At 48.5% G+C, this 24,210-nt stretch overlaps 2 protein-coding genes across 2 annotated transcripts in view; both read right to left on the reverse strand.

The window, feature by feature from the left end:
• LOC136576933 (serine hydroxymethyltransferase, cytosolic-like) overlaps positions 1–24,210 on the reverse strand; it is a 98,301-nt gene that overhangs the window by 49,350 nt on the left and 24,741 nt on the right. The window lies entirely within an intron of this gene.
• Positions 1,946–24,210, reverse strand: part of LOC136577605 (ran GTPase-activating protein 1-like) — a 40,018-nt gene continuing 17,753 nt past the window's right edge. Inside the window, exons 3-5 of the mRNA XM_066577527.1 lie at positions 4,655–4,707; positions 3,996–4,081; positions 1,946–3,913 (exon numbers count right to left, since the gene is read on the reverse strand). Of these exons, the coding sequence (XP_066433624.1) occupies positions 3,437–3,913; positions 3,996–4,081; positions 4,655–4,707 (616 nt within the window). The 3' untranslated portion in view covers positions 1,946–3,436. The remainder of the gene's footprint in view (positions 3,914–3,995; positions 4,082–4,654; positions 4,708–24,210) is intronic.

Here is a 24,210-nt window from a genome sequence, read left to right on the forward strand (position 1 = left end):
TAACTTCAGGGAGCTTGGACTTTGTAAAAGTAACTTGCATGCTTTATTGATAACATGCTTACAACATCATGGCTACTAGGTGCTCACGGAGTACGTGTTTCGATCTTAAGTAAGATCTTGATCAGATGATTTATTAATTTAACAACTTTCATACATTTCTGGTGGGATTGTCCATATATTTCAAACCTCTGGAGTCAGATTTTTCAACTAATCTAAAACGTTAGTAATATCCAGATTCGACCCAACCTTGCCTTAGCTTTCCATTTTGGAAATTATTAAATCAGTGAATAATAACTGTTGGTTTGACAGCATTCAAGTGACTTAATAAAGATACATTTAGAATAGGTTGGACAGCCCAGTTCCAGCGTTCCTACAGCTCCATGTCCACATTAATTAATTATTGATGTTCCTTATTTAAATGCAAGAATGCTTAAAAACCCTAAATTCAAATTGTAATTTTTTTTTAAATTACCTTTCATTAGCTCTATACCCACTTGTTTGAATTTATTTGTTTAAATAATGTTCTTATTGTAATTTCTCATATATGGATACCTACGATGTTCTATTTGTTGCTCATTTTCTTTTTATTATTATTGTTAAAAACTTGTTAAAACTATTTCAATAAAAAAAACCTACTGTTAAAAAAAAAAAAGAAAAGAAAAACGACAAGCTACTCCCTCCCCCCCCCGCTCCTCTCCCAAAATGTTCCAATTGAGTTTTTTTTCCATTTCACCTCACTTGAAAATTTTTTAAAGTTCTGCAAAACATTCTATGGTATTTTAAGTAGTACCAATGAAAAATGCAACTTGTCACACATAAAACAATCAGACAGCTATGGCAATGGAGAAATAAAAGTTATGATTATTTGAAAATCTGGAGGAATTTACACGGGCCGACAGTTGCTTGGTTTTTACGTGACTCCAAGAGGTGAGCATTTTCCTGCTCAGTGCCCTGTTGGTGGTCGCGTATACATGGGACTACTATTCCCCCAAATCGCTTTTTACGGCGATTTGAGTGATAATTGCCCCATGTAAAGGTACCTTTAGGATGTGTTCACATAACATTTCCTGTCCAGTGCTGGTTCCACCCCGGTTTCCGTCTTCGGTGCAGAAAGCTGTATAGGGACCGAAACCAGGATGGAGCCAGGACAGAACCATACGGCTCGATATGTGAGGGGGAGGAGACCTCTTTGGTCTGTATTTCGCATGGTTTCCATCCCTGTCAGTCTTTATAGCTGGATAGAAAAGCGCTGATGATGATGCTTTTCTATCCAGCTTTAAATGCTGACAGGGAATGAATGTAATTGGAGTTAAGTGGCCCTACTGAGATTCCTACACGGGGCCCCATCTACAAGGAATTAAAGATTTCATAAATGTTACAAATGGAAATGTTTATACGGTTAATTTGCTGTATGACTAAACAGGAGCTGTAACTTCTATGTGGACCTTGTAGAATTAAAGGGTAGCTGTCACCTTCTATAAGCACCATAAACTAAGTATGAGGCTTATAGGACAGGTCCTGCGGAGTCCGGGGATGTAATGTTTATACTTACCAGGCTCCCCAGGAAGTCAATGCTCCATCTATCAGCGTGACTCTTCATTCAGTCTGTGTGCGCACTCCCATAGAGAACAGTGGAGCGCGTGTGACAGCGCGGGAATGGGGAGTATATACATTACATCCCCGGACTCCGCCGGACCTGTCCTATAAGCACGTGTCTTAGTTTATGGTGCTTATAGGAAGGGTCAAGTTCTCCCTAAACAGTTTTTATGAGATGGGAATAATGGGTCTGACTGGGCATGAGCTGCGATACCAGATGCAACATATTAACAAGAGCTGCACTGTTTCTAGATAAAAAGGCCCCTTTTACCCAAATCTCACAAATCATCTTTCTTTCTTACTAGTATAAACGAGACGGCACACAGGATATATTCCTAAGGTTGTTTATTTCCAGTATATACTTTTATTATATCGCTAGTATTATTACACTGTTTTCCTATCACTGTTCTTATAATATCACTAGTTTTATCATTCTACTATTATTATTCCATCACTATTATTACTATTATGTTATTGTTACTCTAACGCTATTATGTTGTATATGAAGCTATCAGACTACTGCTACAATCATTAGACCATTTATACCCCATCACTAGTATTATAAGGTTACTGTTATTATCAGTGTACTATGTTGTTCTATTACTAATTCTAAGATGCCTAACCCTAACATTGTTGATCCAGAAGAAGGCGAAAAACCCTGGACACATTCAGCCAATTGGTGACCAGGGAAAAATTCCTTCTTGACCCCGGGAAAAGGCGATCGGTCCTAGAACCCCGGATCAAAGCCTCTAAAAGAATTTACGATTTTCTGTTATAATATTTAACCTACAACTACTATTATTACATTGTTTATACAGAAGGTAACTATTTTTTTATAATGACTAGTATTACACTATTATTACGCTTGCTTCTACTATTAATACTACACTATGAGTGATATTACACTAACCCTAACGCTATAGTTATTGATCCAGAAGAAGGCGAAAAACCCTGGACACATTCAGCCAATTGGTGACCAGGGAAAAATTCCTTCTTGACCCCGGGAAAAGGCGATCGGTCCTAGAACCCCGGATCAATATATTATAAATAGTATTATATTATCATTTTAAGAGTCTTATTACTATTGTTCCTAATTACTAATATTACACTATTATTACCTGCATGCTAATATCATTACTCCTCAATATTATTATATTATAAACCATAAACTACTATTATATTATTTTACAGCATTATTACTATTGTTTCTTATTACTATTACACTGTTATACTATCTATACTAATATTATTACTATCACATTGTTTATACAGAAGATAAGCATTTTTCATAATTATTACGTTTCCTTAAACCATTAGTACTTCACTATTAGTAATATTACACTAACCCTAACGCTACAATTATTGATCCAGAAGAAGGCGAAAAAACCCTGGACACATTCAGCCAATTGGTGACCAGGGAAAAAGTCCTAGAACCCCGGATCAAAGCCTCTAGAGGAATTAACAAAATTCCTAACTGTTATTATATTATAAATACTATTTTATTATCATTTTAAGAGTAATACTACTATTGTTTCTTATTACTAATATTACACTGTTATTACATGTATACTAATATTACACTGTGCCTAACCCTAACATTGTTGATCCAGAAGAAGGCGAAAACACCCTGGACACATTCAGCCAATTGGTGACCAGGGAAAAAGTCCTTCTTGACCCCGGGAAAAGGTGATCGGTCCTAGAACCCCGGATCAAATCCCTTCCTACTATTATTGGTGATCTTATTATTTTTATTATTCTACTATTAATTTATTTTTGTTACTATAATTACTATTATAAAGATTATTATTATTATTACTATTGCTGATGTTACTGCAATAGTTCAGAGGTGGAGGGTTCTTCGCAGGATCGTCCACATGATGTTCTTCTTGCCCCACATGCGGGGGCTGCCATGGTGGATGGAGCGCTGCCTGATCCTGCTTCTTCTCAGTGACCGGTCCTGAATCCCTCTCAGTGGCTCAGATGGAACCTCACTGCTGGATTCCCGGTCCTCTTCTTCCTCATCCTCAAGATCTTCTTCCTCTCTTTCCTCCTCCTCTACTTCCTCATCCTGAATGTTATTATCGTCTTCCTCTCCTTCCTTTTCCTTCTTCTCCTCTACTTCCTCATCCTCAATGTTCTCCTCATTTTCTTCCTTCTTTTCTTCCTCATCTTCATCATCCAGCCCCTCACATAGCATGCGAGCGATGGCTGCTCTGGCTCGCAGTGCCAACTCTGCCTTTGTTGGTCTTGGTCTGATGACTTCTTTAATAGTTGGCCGATATGGTCTCTGGGCTTCTGGGTTTGTTGGCATGAGGCGCTTAAAAGAGAGTGGGTCAGTAATTTGTGTGCTCAGGTGACTACATATATACATGTCCATGATAGCTGGCACGTTTACTCACCTCCTTCTTGAAGAGAGGGGACGGCAGGAGTTGCATACATTTCGTCACCAGTCGGTACTCCTCCGCCGACGTGACGCTGGCATAAGCTGAAGAGAGAACAAGCAGATAATGAGCTCAATCATGAATGTAGAGGAAGAGGCACAAAACTGACCAATATATGTAACCTGCTCGCTGCTCAGAGTGTGACGTATAAAGGTCAGTTAGCAGCCATCTGTTCTCTATCTCCACCCTGTACTACATGGTCACCAGTTTCAATATCCAAACCGGCTGCAATTACCGATCCCCAGGACAATATGCTTTAGAGAAGTGGTTGTCCAGGTGGGCAATTTCTTACAATCTGAGCCCACCACTAAGATCAAGTTCACAACTGCTGTGTGCCTTGTGTCCTCACTGCATCAATCAATAAATGTGCCAAACGTGTCCATCAGGATCCACTCACCCAACAGAGACCAAAAGAGCCTCCCTTCAGCCTCTGTTGGGTCAGTAGATCTCAGTACCATTTTTGAGTCATGGAATCGTATGGTAAACAACACAACTCAACATACACCTATACAAGAGAAATCTATATATACCACCCTGTATATGTTTTATTAAAGTGGGAGCCTCTAAGCTACATATCCCAGGGTATTCCTATACATCGGAAGGTATTCCAGCCTTACCTGATCGAAAGCCGAGGCTGCTAATCTCTGTAGACCACATTGTTTCTGATAATCTGCATCACATCCAAAGCACAAAGAAAAAAGTGGTGAGAAAAGTTCCTCCGGCACAAGTTACTATATGTAATGTGTAACGTACCAACCCCCGGGCCGGCAGTGTGGTTAGTGCTGTGGTCTTACTGCACTGGGGTCAAATTGACTAAACCCCCTGCATACCAGTATATTTGGGGTAAGTCGACGGACAGCACACGACCCGTTATAGGGCTATGAGCACATGTACATTGACAGATTTTCACACAGATCAATCATCTGCGGTAAAAAAAAACTCATTACATGCTGTTTTCCTGTCCATATCACAGACAAGAAATAGCATATGCCAATGCATGTAGGTGTGCTGTGCCCGCTTACATCGGATAGCACATGGACAGCGTGCTGTCTAATGCACGTAGTACCCGAGTCTCTTCGATGTAACTATCATTCATAGCTAGTGTGTGCCTTTCCTTCAGACAACATCTGCATTGAGTTTGTATCTTTTTCCTCAATAGGCAGGCTGTTAAAATATAGTATAATGCAATACCATAATATTGCATTATACTGTATGAGCGATCAGAAATCCGCAAGTTCACTTTACCCCACTTACAAATTTAGAGCTATGCTGCATATACAGTACATATATACACAGAGAGCTATGCTGCATATACAGTACATATATACACACAGAGCTATGCTGCATATACAGTACATATATACACAGAGCTATGCTGCATATACAGTACATATATACACAGAGAGCTATGCTGCATATACAGTACATATATACACAGAGCTATGCTGCATATACAGTACATATATACACAGAGAGCTATGCTGCATATACAGTTCATATATACACACAGAGCTATGCTGCATATACAGTACATATACACACAGAGCTTTGCTGCATATACAGTACATATATACACACAGAGCTATGCTGCATATACAGTACATATATACACACAGAGCTATGCTGCATATACAGTACATATATACACACAGAGCTATGCTGCATATACAGAGTACTCATATACATACAGAGCTATGCTGCACATACAGAGTACTCATATCCAAAGAGCTATGCTGCATATACAGAGTACTCATATCCACAGAGAGCTATGCTGCATATACAGAGTACTCATATCCACAGAGAGCTATGCTGCATATACAGAGTACTCATATATACACAGAGCTATGCTGCATATACAGAGTGTATATATACACATATATACACAGAGCTATGCTGCATATACAGAGTGTATATATACACATATACACACAGAGCTATGCTGCATATACAGTACTCATATACACAAAGCTATGCTGCATTTACAGTACATATACACACAGAGCTTTGCTGCATATACAGTACATATATACACAGAGAGCTATGCTGCATATACAGTACATATATACACACAGAGCTATGCTGCATTTACCGAGTACTCATATCCAAAGAGCTATGCTGCATATACAGAGTACTCATATACACACAGAGCTATGCTGCATATACAGAGTACTCATATCCATAGAGCTATGCTGCATATACAGAGTACTCATATATACACAGAGCTATGCTGCATATACAGTACTCATATACACAAAGCTATGCTGCATATACAGTACTCATACATAGAGCTATGCTGCATATACTGAGTACTCATATACACAGAGCTATGCTGCATATAGAGTACTCATATATACACAGAGCTATGCTGCATATACAGAGTACATATATACACAGAGCTATGCTGCATATACAGAGTACTCATATACACACAGAGCTATGCTGCATATACAGAGAACTCATATACACAGAGCTATGCTGCATATACAGTACATATACACACAGAGCTATGCTGCATATACAGAGTACTCATATACACAGAGCTATGCTGCACATACAGAGTACTCATATACACAGAGCTCTGCTGCATATACAGTACTCATACACAGAGCTATGCTGCATATACAGTACTCATATATACACAGAGCTATGCTGCATATACAGAGTACATATATACAGAGCTATGCTGCATATACAGAGTACTCATATACACACAGAGCTATGCTGCATATACAGAGTACTCATATACACACAGCTATGCTGCATATAGAGTACTCATATACACAGAGCTATGCTGCATATACAGAGTACTCATACACAGAGCTATGCTGCATATACAGTACATATATACACAGAGAGCTATGCTGCATATACAGAGTACTCATATACACACAGAGCTATGCTGCATATACAGTACATATATACACAGAGCTATGCTGCATATACAGTACATATATACACACAGAGCTATGCTGCATATACAGTACATATATACACACAGAGCTATGCTGCATATACAGTACATATATACACAGAGCTATGCTGCATATACAGTACATATATACACAGAGCTATGCTGCATATGCAGAGTACTCATATACACACAGAGCTATGCTGCATATACAGAGTACTCATATACACAGAGCTATGCTGTATATACAGTACTTATTTCAGTTTTTCAGGACATTATTTGGTACATTAACCGGTAACATTAACAACTATAACTCGTCCCACAAGAAAAAAAAAAGGGACAAAAAAAATATATGACCGTTGCGACTCTTAGAAGGCGGAGACATAAAACATGAAAATGAAGAGGCAAATAATGTCTGTGTCCTCAAGGGGTTAAAGATGGGTTCCTGCTCTGTAAGGGTGCGTTCACAAGAGCGTATATCGGCTCGGTTTTCACGCCAAGCCAATATACGTCCTACTCATCTGCAGGGTGGGGGGGAGGGGGGAGCCTGGAAGAGCCAGGAGCAGGAACTGAGGCTCCCGCCCCCTCTCTACCCCTCTGCAGTATTTTCAATGAGAGGAGGCAGAACGGGGTGGGGCTAAGGTCCGCGAATTAGCCCCGCCTCCGCCCCGCCTCTCTTCATTGCAAATAGTGCAGAGGGGTAGAGAGGGGGCGGGAGCTCAGTTCCTGCTCCTGGGCTCTTCCAGCCTCCCCCCCGCACATGAGGACAACGTATATCGGCTCGGCGTGAAAACCGAGCCGATATACGTTCGTGTGAATGCACCCTAAGACTGAGTGACCCTGTATTACATGACGCCCAGTTATTTACATGAGCACCATGTAGTGCTACACTAATCCTGCTGGGGGCAGTCACCTGGTGATAGCTGCAGGATCCATGTAATCAACTGATCACCAGCAGGTCTGCGCTATGAAAGGAGGGAACCCTGTGAATGGCACTAGGGGGCGTTATCCTCATATAATCAGATCATGTTAGTATACAGGACCCCCACTGTTGTCGGAGTAGGAGAGCTGCTCAATGCCAATTGATTAAAGGAGATCCTTGAGCTCCCCCAGAAGTTTTTTGAAAGTGACTACAACCCCCTAAGCATAACACATCTAAAATATGGAACCCCAGAAAATAAGCCGTGTATAGAGATAAATATATGTTCATTACATAACCGCCCCCGCTCCACCCACAAGTACTTTGGGTTACATTACAGGGAAATAATACAACGGAGCCAGCAGGAAATTTCTAGAACTCTGAATTAAAGGGGTTGTGCCAAGTTACTAAGTGCCCCCTGTCCACGGGATCCACAGGGTAACTTTATGATCAGCGGGGGTCTGACTGCTGGGAAACCCACCGATCCCAAGAACACAGTTCTGGTCAGTCCCTGAGTGAATGGAGCAATCGGACCCCCACTGATAATTTGGGATAACTTTATAACTTGGCACAACCCCTTAGAACAGTGTTTCCCAACTCCAGTCCCCAAGGCACCCCAACAGGTCATGTTTTCAGGATATCCCATGGTAAGAACACCTGTTGGAATGTCTGGGGCACTGATAATAATCATATCACCTGTGCAATACTGAGGAAATCCTGAAAACATGGCCTGTTGGCGGTCCCTGAGGACTGGAACTGGGGAACACTGCCCTAGGGTGAGCACTCATGTTGGTTCTGTGTCCTGTAACTTGTTATCAGTCATGGTCGGTCCTGTTCCCACTTGGATCTGTATTTGCAAGTAAGTCTATTGTGTGGCTCTGCTTCCCCAAGATTGTCTGGAAACCTGTCGTCCTAGTCTGCAGTACATGCAGCTCCCTTTTTCTTCCTCCTGTTCAGGTGCAGCCTCCAGAAATCTTATGTCTTACTCCAGGTGTCAGTTGGTGTAACTGGACACTCCCTTATGTCAGCCATAGGCCCGCGCCCAGGGTAATGGCTCCAAATTGGCATTAGAACACAGTGCGGCCGGTGGTGCTGCAGCTGAACCCCAGGGGTGTAACACCTTACGGGGCCTGAAAACTGAAAGCATTGTCGGAAGGGAGCTGATGACAGCTCAGCTGTCAGAGGTGGTACAACAGTGAACGGGAGCCTCCATGCCCAACCGTATCACATCTTCTATGAAAGCTGGAGCAACAGGGCACTAGAGAGTCCATGCCAGCCCGTATCACATCTTGCATCCAAGCAAAAGGTGGCCCTGCTTAGCACTAGAGCATCCATGCCCCCCGGTATCAAATCTTGTATCCAAGCTAAAGGCGGTGAAACAGGCTACTAGAGCCACCTTCCCCTTCTCCCACCCCCGTATCACATCTTATATGAAAGCTGGAGGGTCCCAGCAGGGCACTAGAGATTCCATGCCCGCTCGTATCACATCCTGAATCTAAGCAAGAGGTGGCCCAACTTGGCACTACAGCATCCATGCCCCACCACACCGTAGCACATCTTGTATCCAAGCTAGAGGCGGTACAGCAGGGTACCAGAGCCTCCACGCCTGTCTATATGGCATCTCGTTTCCAAAGCTAGACACTGGACCAGGATTATAGATGTAAACCGACACCTCGTTACATTGTGAGCCTCGTGTGGCGCAGAGCATTAGGGCAGTGGCCGTGCATGCTCTCGCTCACGACCTGAAGTATGCAGGTTCAACCCCCGCCTAGGCCAGGTAGCCGGTTCAGGGTCAACTCAGCCTTCCATCCTTCCGAGGTCGGTGCAATGAGTACCCACCCAGCTTGCTGGGGGGGTAGAGTGGCAGCTGAGGGCATACCATCATGTGTTTCGGTGGATTTCTGCGCAGCGCGCTCTACTTTTTACCTTAGTGGCCTAGGCTTTGTACCAGACCCCTACCATCATGTGTTCCGGTGGATTTCTGCGCAGCGCCCTCTACTTTTTACCTTAGTGGCCTAGGCTTTGTACCAGACCCCTACCATCATGTGTTCCGGTGGATTTCTGCGCAGCGCCCTCTACTTTTTACCTTAGTGGCCTAGGCTTTGTACCAGACCCCACCCACCCTCTGGCCTCTGTATTCAATTGACCACTCATTTCACATCCTTTTACTCTAACTAGAGAAGAATTCAAAACCAACAAAACTTAAATCATCACCGCACAACATAGTTCCGCTACACACTGCAATTTCCCTGCCACACTCCCGTGGACGTCCATTTAACCCAACAGTTTGTATATATAGAAGACCAGAGAAAATCATTACAGGCCTCTTACATTCTGCACATGGCGCCAAGGCGCCATTTCTACCCGCAACCCGAACGCTGCGCTGCCCACAAAGCTGTTAGCCACCAAAAACGTAGGTGGCTATGGGTGACGCTGACCCTCACCTGGGTTGGCTCGCCGGGCCTCGCAGCTCCACTGCCGCACCTCCTCGCCTTTGTGAGGGTCGACCCATAGTACCGCCCAATCGTGACTGTAAACCTGAGCACTATTTCTATGCCGCCAACCGCAGAGTCTTTGCCCTCAGGGAGACGCGCGCATTTTACTTATCACAACAGAACGCAAAATTCCGGCCGAAATCTTAGCTCCGCGTGCTGAAAACCCTGAAAGAGCCAACCGAAATTAACCGCTAGGAGATTGCCATTGGAAAAACAGTGGCTTTGTCACCTGCCTCTCCGCTTATTCCACCAGCTCCTTAGCGTGCGTCACTAAGCAAGCGCTGTGATTGACTGGCAGTGTAGCTTTATGGTTAGTGTAGCACCACCCGCAAGGCGATTCATTATGGGCATCTCAAAGCAGCCATAGGCCCGCGCCCAGGGTAATGGCTCCAAATTGGCATTAGAACACAGTGCGGCCGGTGGTGCTGCAGCTGAACCCCAGGGGTGTAACACCTTACGGGGCCTGAAAACTGAAAGCATTGTCGGAAGGGAGCTGATGACAGCTCAGCTGTCAGAGGTGGTACAACAGTGAACGGGAGCCTCCATGCCCAACCGTATCACATCTTCTATGAAAGCTGGAGCAACAGGGCACTAGAGAGTCCATGCCAGCCCGTATCACATCTTGCATCCAAGCAAAAGGTGGCCCTGCTTAGCACTAGAGCATCCATGCCCCCCGGTATCAAATCTTGTATCCAAGCTAAAAAAGGTGAAACAGGCTACTAGAGCCACCTTCCCCTTCTCCCACCCCCGTATCACATCTTATATGAAAGCTGGAGGGTCCCAGCAGGGCACTAGAGATTCCATGCCCGCTCGTATCACATCCTGAATCTAAGCAAGAGGTGGCCCAACTTGGCACTACAGCATCCATGCCCCACCACACCGTAGCACATCTTGTATCCAAGCTAGAGGCGGTACAGCAGGGTACCAGAGCCTCCACGCCTGTCTATATGGCATCTCGTTTCCAAAGCTAGACACTGGACCAGGATTATAGATGTAAACCGACACCTAGTTACATTGTGAGCCTCGTGTGGCGCAGAGCATTAGGGCAGTGGCCGTGCATGCTCTCGCTCACGACCTGAAGTATGCAGGTTCAAACCCCGCATAGGCCAGGTAGCCGGTTCAGGGTCGACTCAGCCTTCCATCCTTCCGAGGTCGGTGCAATGAGTACCCAGCTTGCTGGGGGGGGTAGAGTGGCAGCTGAGGGCATACCATCATGTGTTTCGGTGGATTTCTGCGCAGCGCGCTCTACTTTTTACCTTAGTGGCCTAGGCTTTGTACCAGACCCCTACCATCATGTGTTCCGGTGGATTTCTGCGCAGCGCACTCTACTTTTTACCTTAGTGGCCTAGGCTTTGTACCAGACCCCACCCACCCTCTGGCCTCTGTATTCAATTGACCACTCATTTCACATCCTTTTACTCTAACTAGAGAAGAATTCAAAACCAACAAAACTTAAATCGTCACCGCGCAACATAGTTCCGTTACACACTGCAATTTCCCTGCCACACTCCCGTGGACGTCCATTTAACCCAACAGTTTGTATATATAGAAGACCAGAGAAAATCATTACAGGCCTCTTACATTCTGCACATGGCGCCAAGGCGCCATTTCTACCCGCAACCCGAACGCTGCACTGCCCACCAAGCTGTTAGCCACCAAAAACGTAGGTGGCTATGGGTGACGCTGACCCTCACCTGGGTTGGCTCGCCGGGCCTCGCAGCTCCACTGCCGCACCCCCTCGCCTTTGTGAGGGTCGACCCATAGTACCGCCCAATCGTGACTGTAAACCTGAGCACTATTTCTATGCCGCCAACCGCAGAGTCTTTGCCCTCAGGGAGACGCGCGCATTTTACTTATCCCAACAGAACGCAAAATTCCGGCCGAAATCTTAGCTCCGCGTGCTGAAAACCCTGAAAGAGCCAACCGAAATTAACCGCTAGGAGATTGCCATTGGAAAAACAGTGGCTTTGTCACCTGCCTCTCCGCTTATTCCACCAGCTCCTTTGCATACGTCACTAAGCAAGTGCTGTGATTGACTGGCACTGTAGCTTTATGGTTAGTGTAGCACCACCCGCAAGGCGATTCATTATGGGCATCTCAAAGCAGCCATAGGCCCGCGCCCAGGGTAATGGCTCCAAATTGGCATTAGAACACAGTGCGGCCGGTGGTGCTGCAGCTGAACCCCAGGGGTGTAACACCTTACGGGGCCTGAAAACTGAAAGCATTGTCGGAAGGGAGCTGATGACAGCTCAGCTGTCAGAGGTGGTACAACAGTGAACGGGAGCCTCCATGCCTAACCGTATCACATCTTCTATGAAAGCTGGAGCAACAGGGCACTAGAGAGTCCATGCCAGCCCGTATCACATCTTGCATCCAAGCAAAAGGTGGCCCTGCTTAGCACTAGAGCATCCATGCCCCCCGGTATCAAATCTTGTATCCAAGCTAAAGGCGGTGAAACAGGCTACTAGAGCCACCTTCCCCTTCTTCCACCCCCGTATCACATCTTATATGAAAGCTGGAGGGTCCCAGCAGGGCACTAGAGATTCCATGCCCGCTCGTATCACATCCTGAATCTAAGCAAGAGGTGGCCCAACTTGGCACTACAGCATCCATGCCCCACCACACCGTAGCACATCTTGTATCCAAGCTAGAGGCGGTACAGCAGGGTACCAGAGCCTCCACGCCTGTCTATATGGCATCTCGTTTCCAAAGCTAGACACTGGACCAGGATTATAGATGTAAACCGACACCTAGTTACATTGTGAGCCTCGTGTGGCGCAGAGCATTAGGGCAGTGGCCGTGCATGCTCTCGCTCACGACCTGAAGTATGCAGGTTCAAACCCCGCATAGGCCAGGTAGCCGGTTCAGGGTCGACTCAGCCTTCCATCCTTCCAAGGTCGGTGCAATGAATACCCAGCTTGCTGGGGGGGTAGAGTGGCAGCTGAGGGCATACCATCATGTGTTTCGGTGGATTTCTGCGCAGCGCGCTCTACTTTTTACCTTAGTGGCCTAGGCTTTGTACCAGACCCCACCCACCCTCTGGCCTCTGTATTCAATTGACCACTCATTTCACATCCTTTTACTCTAACTAGAGAAGAATTCAAAACCAACAAAACTTAAATCGTCACCGCGCAACATAGTTCCGTTACACACTGCAATTTCCCTGCCACACTCCCGTGGACGTCCATTTAACCCAACAGTTTGTATATATAGAAGACCAGAGAAAATCATTACAGGCCTCTTACATTCTGCACATGGCGCCAAGGCGCCATTTCTACCCGCAACCCGAACGCTGCACTGCCCACCAAGCTGTTAGCCACCAAAAACGTAGGTGGCTATGGGTGACGCTGACCCTCACCTGGGTTGGCTCGCCGGGCCTCGCAGCTCCACTGCCGCACCCCCTCGCCTTTGTGAGGGTCGACCCATAGTACCGCCCAATCGTGACTGTAAACCTGAGCACTATTTCTATGCCGCCAACCGCAGAGTCTTTGCCCTCAGGGAGACGCGCGCATTTTACTTATCACAACAGAACGCAAAATTCCGGCCGAAATCTTAGCTCCGCGTGCTGAAAACCCTGAAAGAGCCAACCGAAATTAACCGCTAGGAGATTGCCATTGGAAAAACAGTGGCTTTGTCACCTGCCTCTCCGCTTATTCCACCAGCTCCTTTGCATACGTCACTAAGCAAGCGCTGTGATTGACTGGCACTGTAGCTTTATGGTTAGTGTAGCACCACCCGCAAGGCGATTCATTATGGGCATCTCAAAGCAGCCATAGGCCCGCGCCCAGGGTAATGGCTCCAAATTGGCATTAGAACACAGTGCGGCCGGTGGTGCTGCAGCTGAACCCCAGGGGTGTAACACCTTACGGGGCCTGAAAACTGAAAGCATTGTCGGAAGGGAGCTGATGACAGCTCAGCTGTCAGAGGTGGTACAACAGTGAACGGGAGCCTCCATGCCTAACCGTATCACATCTTCTATGAAAGCTGGAGCAACAGGGCACTAGAGAGTCCATGCCAGCCCGTATCACATCTTGCATCCAAGCAAAAGGTGGCCCTGCTTAGCACTAGAGCATCCATGCCCCCCGGTATCAAATCTTGTATCCAAGCTAAAGGCGGTGAAACAGGCTACTAGAGCCACCTTCCCCTTCTCCCACCCCCGTATCACATCTTATATGAAAGCTGGAGGGTCCCAGCAGGGCACTAGAGATTCCATGCCCGCTCGTATCACATCCTGAATCTAAGCAAGAGGTGGCCCAACTTGGCACTACAGCATCCATGCCCCACCACACCGTAGCACATCTTGTATCCAAGCTAGAGGCGGTACAGCAGGGTACCAGAGCCTCCACGCCTGTCTATAGGGCATCTCGTTTCCAAAGCTAGACACTGGACCAGGATTATAGATGTAAACCGACACCTAGTTACATTGTGAGCCTCGTGTGGCGCAGAGCATTAGGGCAGTGGCCGTGCATGCTCTCGCTCACGACCTGAAGTATGCGGGTTCAAACCCCGCATAGGCCAGGTAGCCGGTTCAGGGTCGACTCAGCCTTCCATCCTTCCGAGGTCGGTGCAATGAGTACCCAGCTTGCTGGGGGGGTAGAGTGGCAGCTGAGGGCATACCATCATGTGTTTCGGTGGATTTCTGCGCAGCGCGCTCTACTTTTTACCTTAGTGGCCTAGGCTTTGTACCAGACCCCTACCATCATGTGTTCCGGTGGATTTCTGCGCAGCGCGCTCTACTTTTTACCTTAGTGGCCTAGGCTTTGTACCAGACCCCACCCACCCTCTGGCCTCTGTATTCAATTGACCACTCATTTCACATCCTTTTACTCTAACTAGAGAAGAATTCAAAACCAACAAAACTTAAATCGTCACCGCGCAACATAGTTCCGTTACACACTGCAATTTCCCTGCCACACTCCCGTGGACGTCCATTTAACCCAACAGTTTGTATATATAGAAGACCAGAGAAAATCATTACAGGCCTCTTACATTCTGCACATGGCGCCAAGGCGCCATTTCTACCCGCAACCCGAACGCTGCACTGCCCACCAAGCTGTTAGCCACCAAAAACGTAGGTGGCTATGGGTGACGCTGACCCTCACCTGGGTTGGCTCGCCGGGCCTCGCAGCTCCACTGCCGCACCCCCTCGCCTTTGTGAGGGTCGACCCATAGTACCGCCCAATCGTGACTGTAAACCTGAGCACTATTTCTATGCCGCCAACCGCAGAGCCTTTGCCCTCAGGGAGACACGCGCATTTTACTTATCACAACAGAACGCAAAATTCCGACCGAAATCTTAGCTCCGCGTGCTGAAAACCCTGAAAGAGCCAACCGAAATTAACCGCTAGGAGATTGCCATTGGAAAAACAGTGGCTTTGTCACCTGCCTATCCGCTTATTCCACCAGCTCCTTTGCATACGTCACTAAGCAAGCGCTGTGATTGACTGGCACTGTAGCTTTATGGTTAGTGTAGCACCACCCGCAAGGCGATTCATTATGGGCATCTCAAAGCAGCCATAGGCCCGCGCCCAGGGTAATGGCTCCAAATTGGCATTAGAACACAGTGCGGCCGGTGGTGCTGCAGCTGAACCCCAGGGGTGTAACACCTTACGGGGCCTGAAAACTGAAAGCATTGTCGGAAGGGAGCTGATGACAGCTCAGCTGTCAGAGGTGGTACAACAGTGAACGGGAGCCTCCATGCCCAACCGTATCACATCTTCTATGAAAGCTGGAGCAACAGGGCACTAGAGAGTCCATGCCAGCCCGTATCACATCTTGCATCCAAGCAAAAGGTGGCCCTGCTTAGCACTAGAGCATCCATGCCCCCCGGTATCAAATCTTGTATCCAAGCTAAAGGCGGTGAAACAGGCTACTAGAGCCACCTTCCCCTTCTCCCACCCCCGTATCACATCTTATATGAAAGCTGGAGGGTCCCAGCAGGGCACTAGAGATTCCATGCCCGCTCGTATCACATCCTGAATCTAAGCAAGAGGTGGCCCAACTTGGCACTACAGCATCCATGCCCCACCACACCGTAGCACATCTTGTATCCAAGCTAGAGGCGGTACAGCAGGGTACCAGAGCCTCCACGCCTGTCTATAGGGCATCTCGTTTCCAAAGCTAGACACTGGACCAGGATTATAGATGTAAACCGACACCTAGTTACATTGTGAGCCTCGTGTGGCGCAGAGCATTAGGGCAGTGGCCGTGCATGCTCTCGCTCACGACCTGAAGTATGCGGGTTCAAACCCCGCATAGGCCAGGTAGCCGGTTCAGGGTCGACTCAGCCTTCCATCCTTCCGAGGTCGGTGCAATGAGTACCCAGCTTGCTGGGGGGGTAGAGTGGCAGCTGAGGGCATACCATCATGTGTTTCGGTGGATTTCTGCGCAGCGCGCTCTACTTTTTACCTTAGTGGCCTAGGCTTTGTACCAGACCCCTACCATCATGTGTTCCGGTGGATTTCTGCGCAGCGCGCTCTACTTTTTACCTTAGTGGCCTAGGCTTTGTACCAGACCCCACCCACCCTCTGGCCTCTGTATTCAATTGACCACTCATTTCACATCCTTTTACTCTAACTAGAGAAGAATTCAAAACCAACAAAACTTAAATCGTCACCGCGCAACATAGTTCCGTTACACACTGCAATTTCCCTGCCACACTCCCGTGGACGTCCATTTAACCCAACAGTTTGTATATATAGAAGACCAGAGAAAATCATTACAGGCCTCTTACATTCTGCACATGGCGCCAAGGCGCCATTTCTACCCGCAACCCGAACGCTGCACTGCCCACCAAGCTGTTAGCCACCAAAAACGTAGGTGGCTATGGGTGACGCTGACCCTCACCTGGGTTGGCTCGCCGGGCCTCGCAGCTCCACTGCCGCACCCCCTCGCCTTTGTGAGGGTCGACCCATAGTACCGCCCAATCGTGACTGTAAACCTGAGCACTATTTCTATGCCGCCAACCGCAGAGTCTTTGCCCTCAGGGAGACGCGCGCATTTTACTTATCACAACAGAACGCAAAATTCCGGCCGAAATCTTAGCTCCGCGTGCTGAAAACCCTGAAAGAGCCAACCGAAATTAACCGCTAGGAGATTGCCATTGGAAAAACAGTGGCTTTGTCACCTGCCTCTCCGCTTATTCCACCAGCTCCTTTGCATACGTCACTAAGCAAGCGCTGTGATTGACTGGCACTGTAGCTTTATGGTTAGTGTAGCACCACCCGCAAGGCGATTCATTATGGGCATCTCAAAGCAGCCATAGGCCCGCGCCCAGGGTAATGGCTCCAAATTGGCATTAGAACACAGTGCGGCCGGTGGTGCTGCAGCTGAACCCCAGGGGTGTAACACCTTACGGGGCCTGAAAACTGAAAGCATTGTCGGAAGGGAGCTGATGACAGCTCAGCTGTCAGAGGTGGTACAACAGTGAACGGGAGCCTCCATGCCCAACCGTATCACATCTTCTATGAAAGCTGGAGCAACAGGGCACTAGAGAGTCCATGCCAGCCCGTATCACATCTTGCATCCAAGCAAAAGGTGGCCCTGCTTAGCACTAGAGCATCCATGCCCCCCGGTATCAAATCTTGTATCCAAGCTAAAGGCGGTGAAACAGGCTACTAGAGCCACCTTCCCCTTCTCCCACCCCCGTATCACATCTTATATGAAAGCTGGAGGGTCCCAGCAGGGCACTAGAGATTCCATGCCCGCTCGTATCACATCCTGAATCTAAGCAAGAGGTGGCCCAACTTGGCACTACAGCATCCATGCCCCACCACACCGTAGCACATCTTGTATCCAAGCTAGAGGCGGTACAGCAGGGTACCAGAGCCTCCACGCCTGTCTATATGGCATCTCGTTTCCAAAGCTAGACACTGGACCAGGATTATAGATGTAAACCGACACCTAGTTACATTGTGAGCCTCGTGTGGCGCAGAGCATTAGGGCAGTGGCCGTGCATGCTCTCGCTCACGACCTGAAGTATGCAGGTTCAAACCCCGCATAGGCCAGGTAGCCGGTTCAGGGTCGACTCAGCCTTCCATCCTTCCGAGGTCGGTGCAATGAGTACCCAGCTTGCTGGGGGGGTAGAGTGGCAGCTGAGGGCATACCATCATGTGTTTCGGTGGATTTCTGCGCAGCGCGCTCTACTTTTTACCTTAGTGGCCTAGGCTTTGTACCAGACCCCACCCACCCTCTGGCCTCTGTATTCAATTGACCACTCATTTCACATCCTTTTACTCTAACTAGAGAAGAATTCAAAACCAACAAAACTTAAATCGTCACCGCGCAACATAGTTCCGTTACACACTGCAATTTCCCTGCCACACTCCCGTGGACGTCCATTTAACCCAACAGTTTGTATATATAGAAGACCAGAGAAAATCATTACAGGCCTCTTACATTCTGCACATGGCGCCAAGGCGCCATTTCTACCCGCAACCCGAACGCTGCACTGCCCACCAAGCTGTTAGCCACCAAAAACGTAGGTGGCTATGGGTGACGCTGACCCTCACCTGGGTTGGCTCGCCGGGCCTCGCAGCTCCACTGCCGCACCCCCTCGCCTTTGTGAGGGTCGACCCATAGTACCGCCCAATCGTGACTGTAAACCTGAGCACTATTTCTATGCCGCCAACCGCAGAGTCTTTGCCCTCAGGGAGACGCGCGCATTTTACTTATCACAACAGAACGCAAAATTCCGGCCGAAATCTTAGCTCCGCGTGCTGAAAACCCTGAAAGAGCCAACCGAAATTAACCGCTAGGAGATTGCCATTGGAAAAACAGTGGCTTTGTCACCTGCCTCTCCGCTTATTCCACCAGCTCCTTTGCATACGTCACTAAGCAAGCGCTGTGATTGACTGGCACTGTAGCTTTATGGTTAGTGTAGCACCACCCGCAAGGCGATTCATTATGGGCATCTCAAAGCAGCCATAGGCCCGCGCCCAGGGTAATGGCTCCAAATTGGCATTAGAACACAGTGCGGCCGGTGGTGCTGCAGCTGAACCCCAGGGGTGTAACACCTTACGGGGCCTGAAAACTGAAAGCATTGTCGGAAGGGAGCTGATGACAGCTCAGCTGTCAGAGGTGGTACAACAGTGAACGGGAGCCTCCATGCCTAACCGTATCACATCTTCTATGAAAGCTGGAGCAACAGGGCACTAGAGAGTCCATGCCAGCCCGTATCACATCTTGCATCCAAGCAAAAGGTGGCCCTGCTTAGCACTAGAGCATCCATGCCCCCCGGTATCAAATCTTGTATCCAAGCTAAAGGCGGTGAAACAGGCTACTAGAGCCACCTTCCCCTTCTTCCACCCCCGTATCACATCTTATATGAAAGCTGGAGGGTCCCAGCAGGGCACTAGAGATTCCATGCCCGCTCGTATCACATCCTGAATCTAAGCAAGAGGTGGCCCAACTTGGCACTACAGCATCCATGCCCCACCACACCGTAGCACATCTTGTATCCAAGCTAGAGGCGGTACAGCAGGGTACCAGAGCCTCCACGCCTGTCTATATGGCATCTCGTTTCCAAAGCTAGACACTGGACCAGGATTATAGATGTAAACCGACACCTAGTTACATTGTGAGCCTCGTGTGGCGCAGAGCATTAGGGCAGTGGCCGTGCATGCTCTCGCTCACGACCTGAAGTATGCAGGTTCAAACCCCGCATAGGCCAGGTAGCCGGTTCAGGGTCGACTCAGCCTTCCATCCTTCCAAGGTCGGTGCAATGAATACCCAGCTTGCTGGGGGGGTAGAGTGGCAGCTGAGGGCATACCATCATGTGTTTCGGTGGATTTCTGCGCAGCGCGCTCTACTTTTTACCTTAGTGGCCTAGGCTTTGTACCAGACCCCACCCACCCTCTGGCCTCTGTATTCAATTGACCACTCATTTCACATCCTTTTACTCTAACTAGAGAAGAATTCAAAACCAACAAAACTTAAATCGTCACCGCGCAACATAGTTCCGTTACACACTGCAATTTCCCTGCCACACTCCCGTGGACGTCCATTTAACCCAACAGTTTGTATATATAGAAGACCAGAGAAAATCATTACAGGCCTCTTACATTCTGCACATGGCGCCAAGGCGCCATTTCTACCCGCAACCCGAACGCTGCACTGCCCACCAAGCTGTTAGCCACCAAAAACGTAGGTGGCTATGGGTGACGCTGACCCTCACCTGGGTTGGCTCGCCGGGCCTCGCAGCTCCACTGCCGCACCCCCTCGCCTTTGTGAGGGTCGACCCATAGTACCGCCCAATCGTGACTGTAAACCTGAGCACTATTTCTATGCCGCCAACCGCAGAGTCTTTGCCCTCAGGGAGACGCGCGCATTTTACTTATCACAACAGAACGCAAAATTCCGGCCGAAATCTTAGCTCCGCGTGCTGAAAACCCTGAAAGAGCCAACCGAAATTAACCGCTAGGAGATTGCCATTGGAAAAACAGTGGCTTTGTCACCTGCCTCTCCGCTTATTCCACCAGCTCCTTTGCATACGTCACTAAGCAAGCGCTGTGATTGACTGGCACTGTAGCTTTATGGTTAGTGTAGCACCACCCGCAAGGCGATTCATTATGGGCATCTCAAAGCAGCCATAGGCCCGCGCCCAGGGTAATGGCTCCAAATTGGCATTAGAACACAGTGCGGCCGGTGGTGCTGCAGCTGAACCCCAGGGGTGTAACACCTTACGGGGCCTGAAAACTGAAAGCATTGTCGGAAGGGAGCTGATGACAGCTCAGCTGTCAGAGGTGGTACAACAGTGAACGGGAGCCTCCATGCCCAACCGTATCACATCTTCTATGAAAGCTGGAGCAACAGGGCACTAGAGAGTCCATGCCAGCCCGTATCACATCTTGCATCCAAGCAAAAGGTGGCCCTGCTTAGCACTAGAGCATCCATGCCCCCCGGTATCAAATCTTGTATCCAAGCTAAAGGCGGTGAAACAGGCTACTAGAGCCACCTTCCCCTTCTTCCACCCCCGTATCACATCTTATATGAAAGCTGGAGGGTCCCAGCAGGGCACTAGAGATTCCATGCCCGCTCGTATCACATCCTGAATCTAAGCAAGAGGTGGCCCAACTTGGCACTACAGCATCCATGCCCCACCACACCGTAGCACATCTTGTATCCAAGCTAGAGGCGGTACAGCAGGGTACCAGAGCCTCCACGCCTGTCTATATGGCATCTCGTTTCCAAAGCTAGACACTGGACCAGGATTATAGATGTAAACCGACACCTAGTTACATTGTGAGCCTCGTGTGGCGCAGAGCATTAGGGCAGTGGCCGTGCATGCTCTCGCTCACGACCTGAAGTATGCAGGTTCAAACCCCGCATAGGCCAGGTAGCCGGTTCAGGGTCGACTCAGCCTTCCATCCTTCCAAGGTCGGTGCAATGAATACCCAGCTTGCTGGGGGGGTAGAGTGGCAGCTGAGGGCATACCATCATGTGTTTCGGTGGATTTCTGCGCAGCGCGCTCTACTTTTTACCTTAGTGGCCTAGGCTTTGTACCAGACCCCACCCACCCTCTGGCCTCTGTATTCAATTGACCACTCATTTCACATCCTTTTACTCTAACTAGAGAAGAATTCAAAACCAACAAAACTTAAATCGTCACCGCGCAACATAGTTCCGTTACACACTGCAATTTCCCTGCCACACTCCCGTGGACGTCCATTTAACCCAACAGTTTGTATATATAGAAGACCAGAGAAAATCATTACAGGCCTCTTACATTCTGCACATGGCGCCAAGGCGCCATTTCTACCCGCAACCCGAACGCTGCACTGCCCACCAAGCTGTTAGCCACCAAAAACGTAGGTGGCTATGGGTGACGCTGACCCTCACCTGGGTTGGCTCGCCGGGCCTCGCAGCTCCACTGCCGCACCCCCTCGCCTTTGTGAGGGTCGACCCATAGTACCGCCCAATCGTGACTGTAAACCTGAGCACTATTTCTATGCCGCCAACCGCAGAGTCTTTGCCCTCAGGGAGACGCGCGCATTTTACTTATCACAACAGAACGCAAAATTCCGGCCGAAATCTTAGCTCCGCGTGCTGAAAACCCTGAAAGAGCCAACCGAAATTAACCGCTAGGAGATTGCCATTGGAAAAACAGTGGCTTTGTCACCTGCCTCTCCGCTTATTCCACCAGCTCCTTTGCATACGTCACTAAGCAAGCGCTGTGATTGACTGGCACTGTAGCTTTATGGTTAGTGTAGCACCACCCGCAAGGCGATTCATTATGGGCATCTCAAAGCAGCCATAGGCCCGCGCCCAGGGTAATGGCTCCAAATTGGCATTAGAACACAGTGCGGCCGGTGGTGCTGCAGCTGAACCCCAGGGGTGTAACACCTTACGGGGCCTGAAAACTGAAAGCATTGTCGGAAGGGAGCTGATGACAGCTCAGCTGTCAGAGGTGGTACAACAGTGAACGGGAGCCTCCATGCCCAACCGTATCACATCTTCTATGAAAGCTGGAGCAACAGGGCACTAGAGAGTCCATGCCAGCCCGTATCACATCTTGCATCCAAGCAAAAGGTGGCCCTGCTTAGCACTAGAGCATCCATGCCCCCCGGTATCAAATCTTGTATCCAAGCTAAAAAAGGTGAAACAGGCTACTAGAGCCACCTTCCCCTTCTCCCACCCCCGTATCACATCTTATATGAAAGCTGGAGGGTCCCAGCAGGGCACTAGAGATTCCATGCCCGCTCGTATCACATCCTGAATCTAAGCAAGAGGTGGCCCAACTTGGCACTACAGCATCCATGCCCCACCACACCGTAGCACATCTTGTATCCAAGCTAGAGGCGGTACAGCAGGGTACCAGAGCCTCCACGCCTGTCTATATGGCATCTCGTTTCCAAAGCTAGACACTGGACCAGGATTATAGATGTAAACCGACACCTAGTTACATTGTGAGCCTCGTGTGGCGCAGAGCATTAGGGCAGTGGCCGTGCATGCTCTCGCTCACGACCTGAAGTATGCAGGTTCAAACCCCGCATAGGCCAGGTAGCCGGTTCAGGGTCGACTCAGCCTTCCATCCTTCCGAGGTCGGTGCAATGAGTACCCAGCTTGCTGGGGGGGGTAGAGTGGCAGCTGAGGGCATACCATCATGTGTTTCGGTGGATTTCTGCGCAGCGCGCTCTACTTTTTACCTTAGTGGCCTAGGCTTTGTACCAGACCCCTACCATCATGTGTTCCGGTGGATTTCTGCGCAGCGCACTCTACTTTTTACCTTAGTGGCCTAGGCTTTGTACCAGACCCCACCCACCCTCTGGCCTCTGTATTCAATTGACCACTCATTTCACATCCTTTTACTCTAACTAGAGAAGAATTCAAAACCAACAAAACTTAAATCGTCACCGCGCAACATAGTTCCGTTACACACTGCAATTTCCCTGCCACACTCCCGTGGACGTCCATTTAACCCAACAGTTTGTATATATAGAAGACCAGAGAAAATCATTACAGGCCTCTTACATTCTGCACATGGCGCCAAGGCGCCATTTCTACCCGCAACCCGAACGCTGCACTGCCCACCAAGCTGTTAGCCACCAAAAACGTAGGTGGCTATGGGTGACGCTGACCCTCACCTGGGTTGGCTCGCCGGGCCTCGCAGCTCCACTGCCGCACCCCCTCGCCTTTGTGAGGGTCGACCCATAGTACCGCCCAATCGTGACTGTAAACCTGAGCACTATTTCTATGCCGCCAACCGCAGAGTCTTTGCCCTCAGGGAGACGCGCGCATTTTACTTATCCCAACAGAACGCAAAATTCCGGCCGAAATCTTAGCTCCGCGTGCTGAAAACCCTGAAAGAGCCAACCGAAATTAACCGCTAGGAGATTGCCATTGGAAAAACAG

The sequence above is a fragment of the Eleutherodactylus coqui genome, chromosome 8, assembly GCF_035609145.1.
Source record: "Eleutherodactylus coqui strain aEleCoq1 chromosome 8, aEleCoq1.hap1, whole genome shotgun sequence".
Taxonomy (NCBI): domain Eukaryota; kingdom Metazoa; phylum Chordata; class Amphibia; order Anura; family Eleutherodactylidae; genus Eleutherodactylus; species Eleutherodactylus coqui.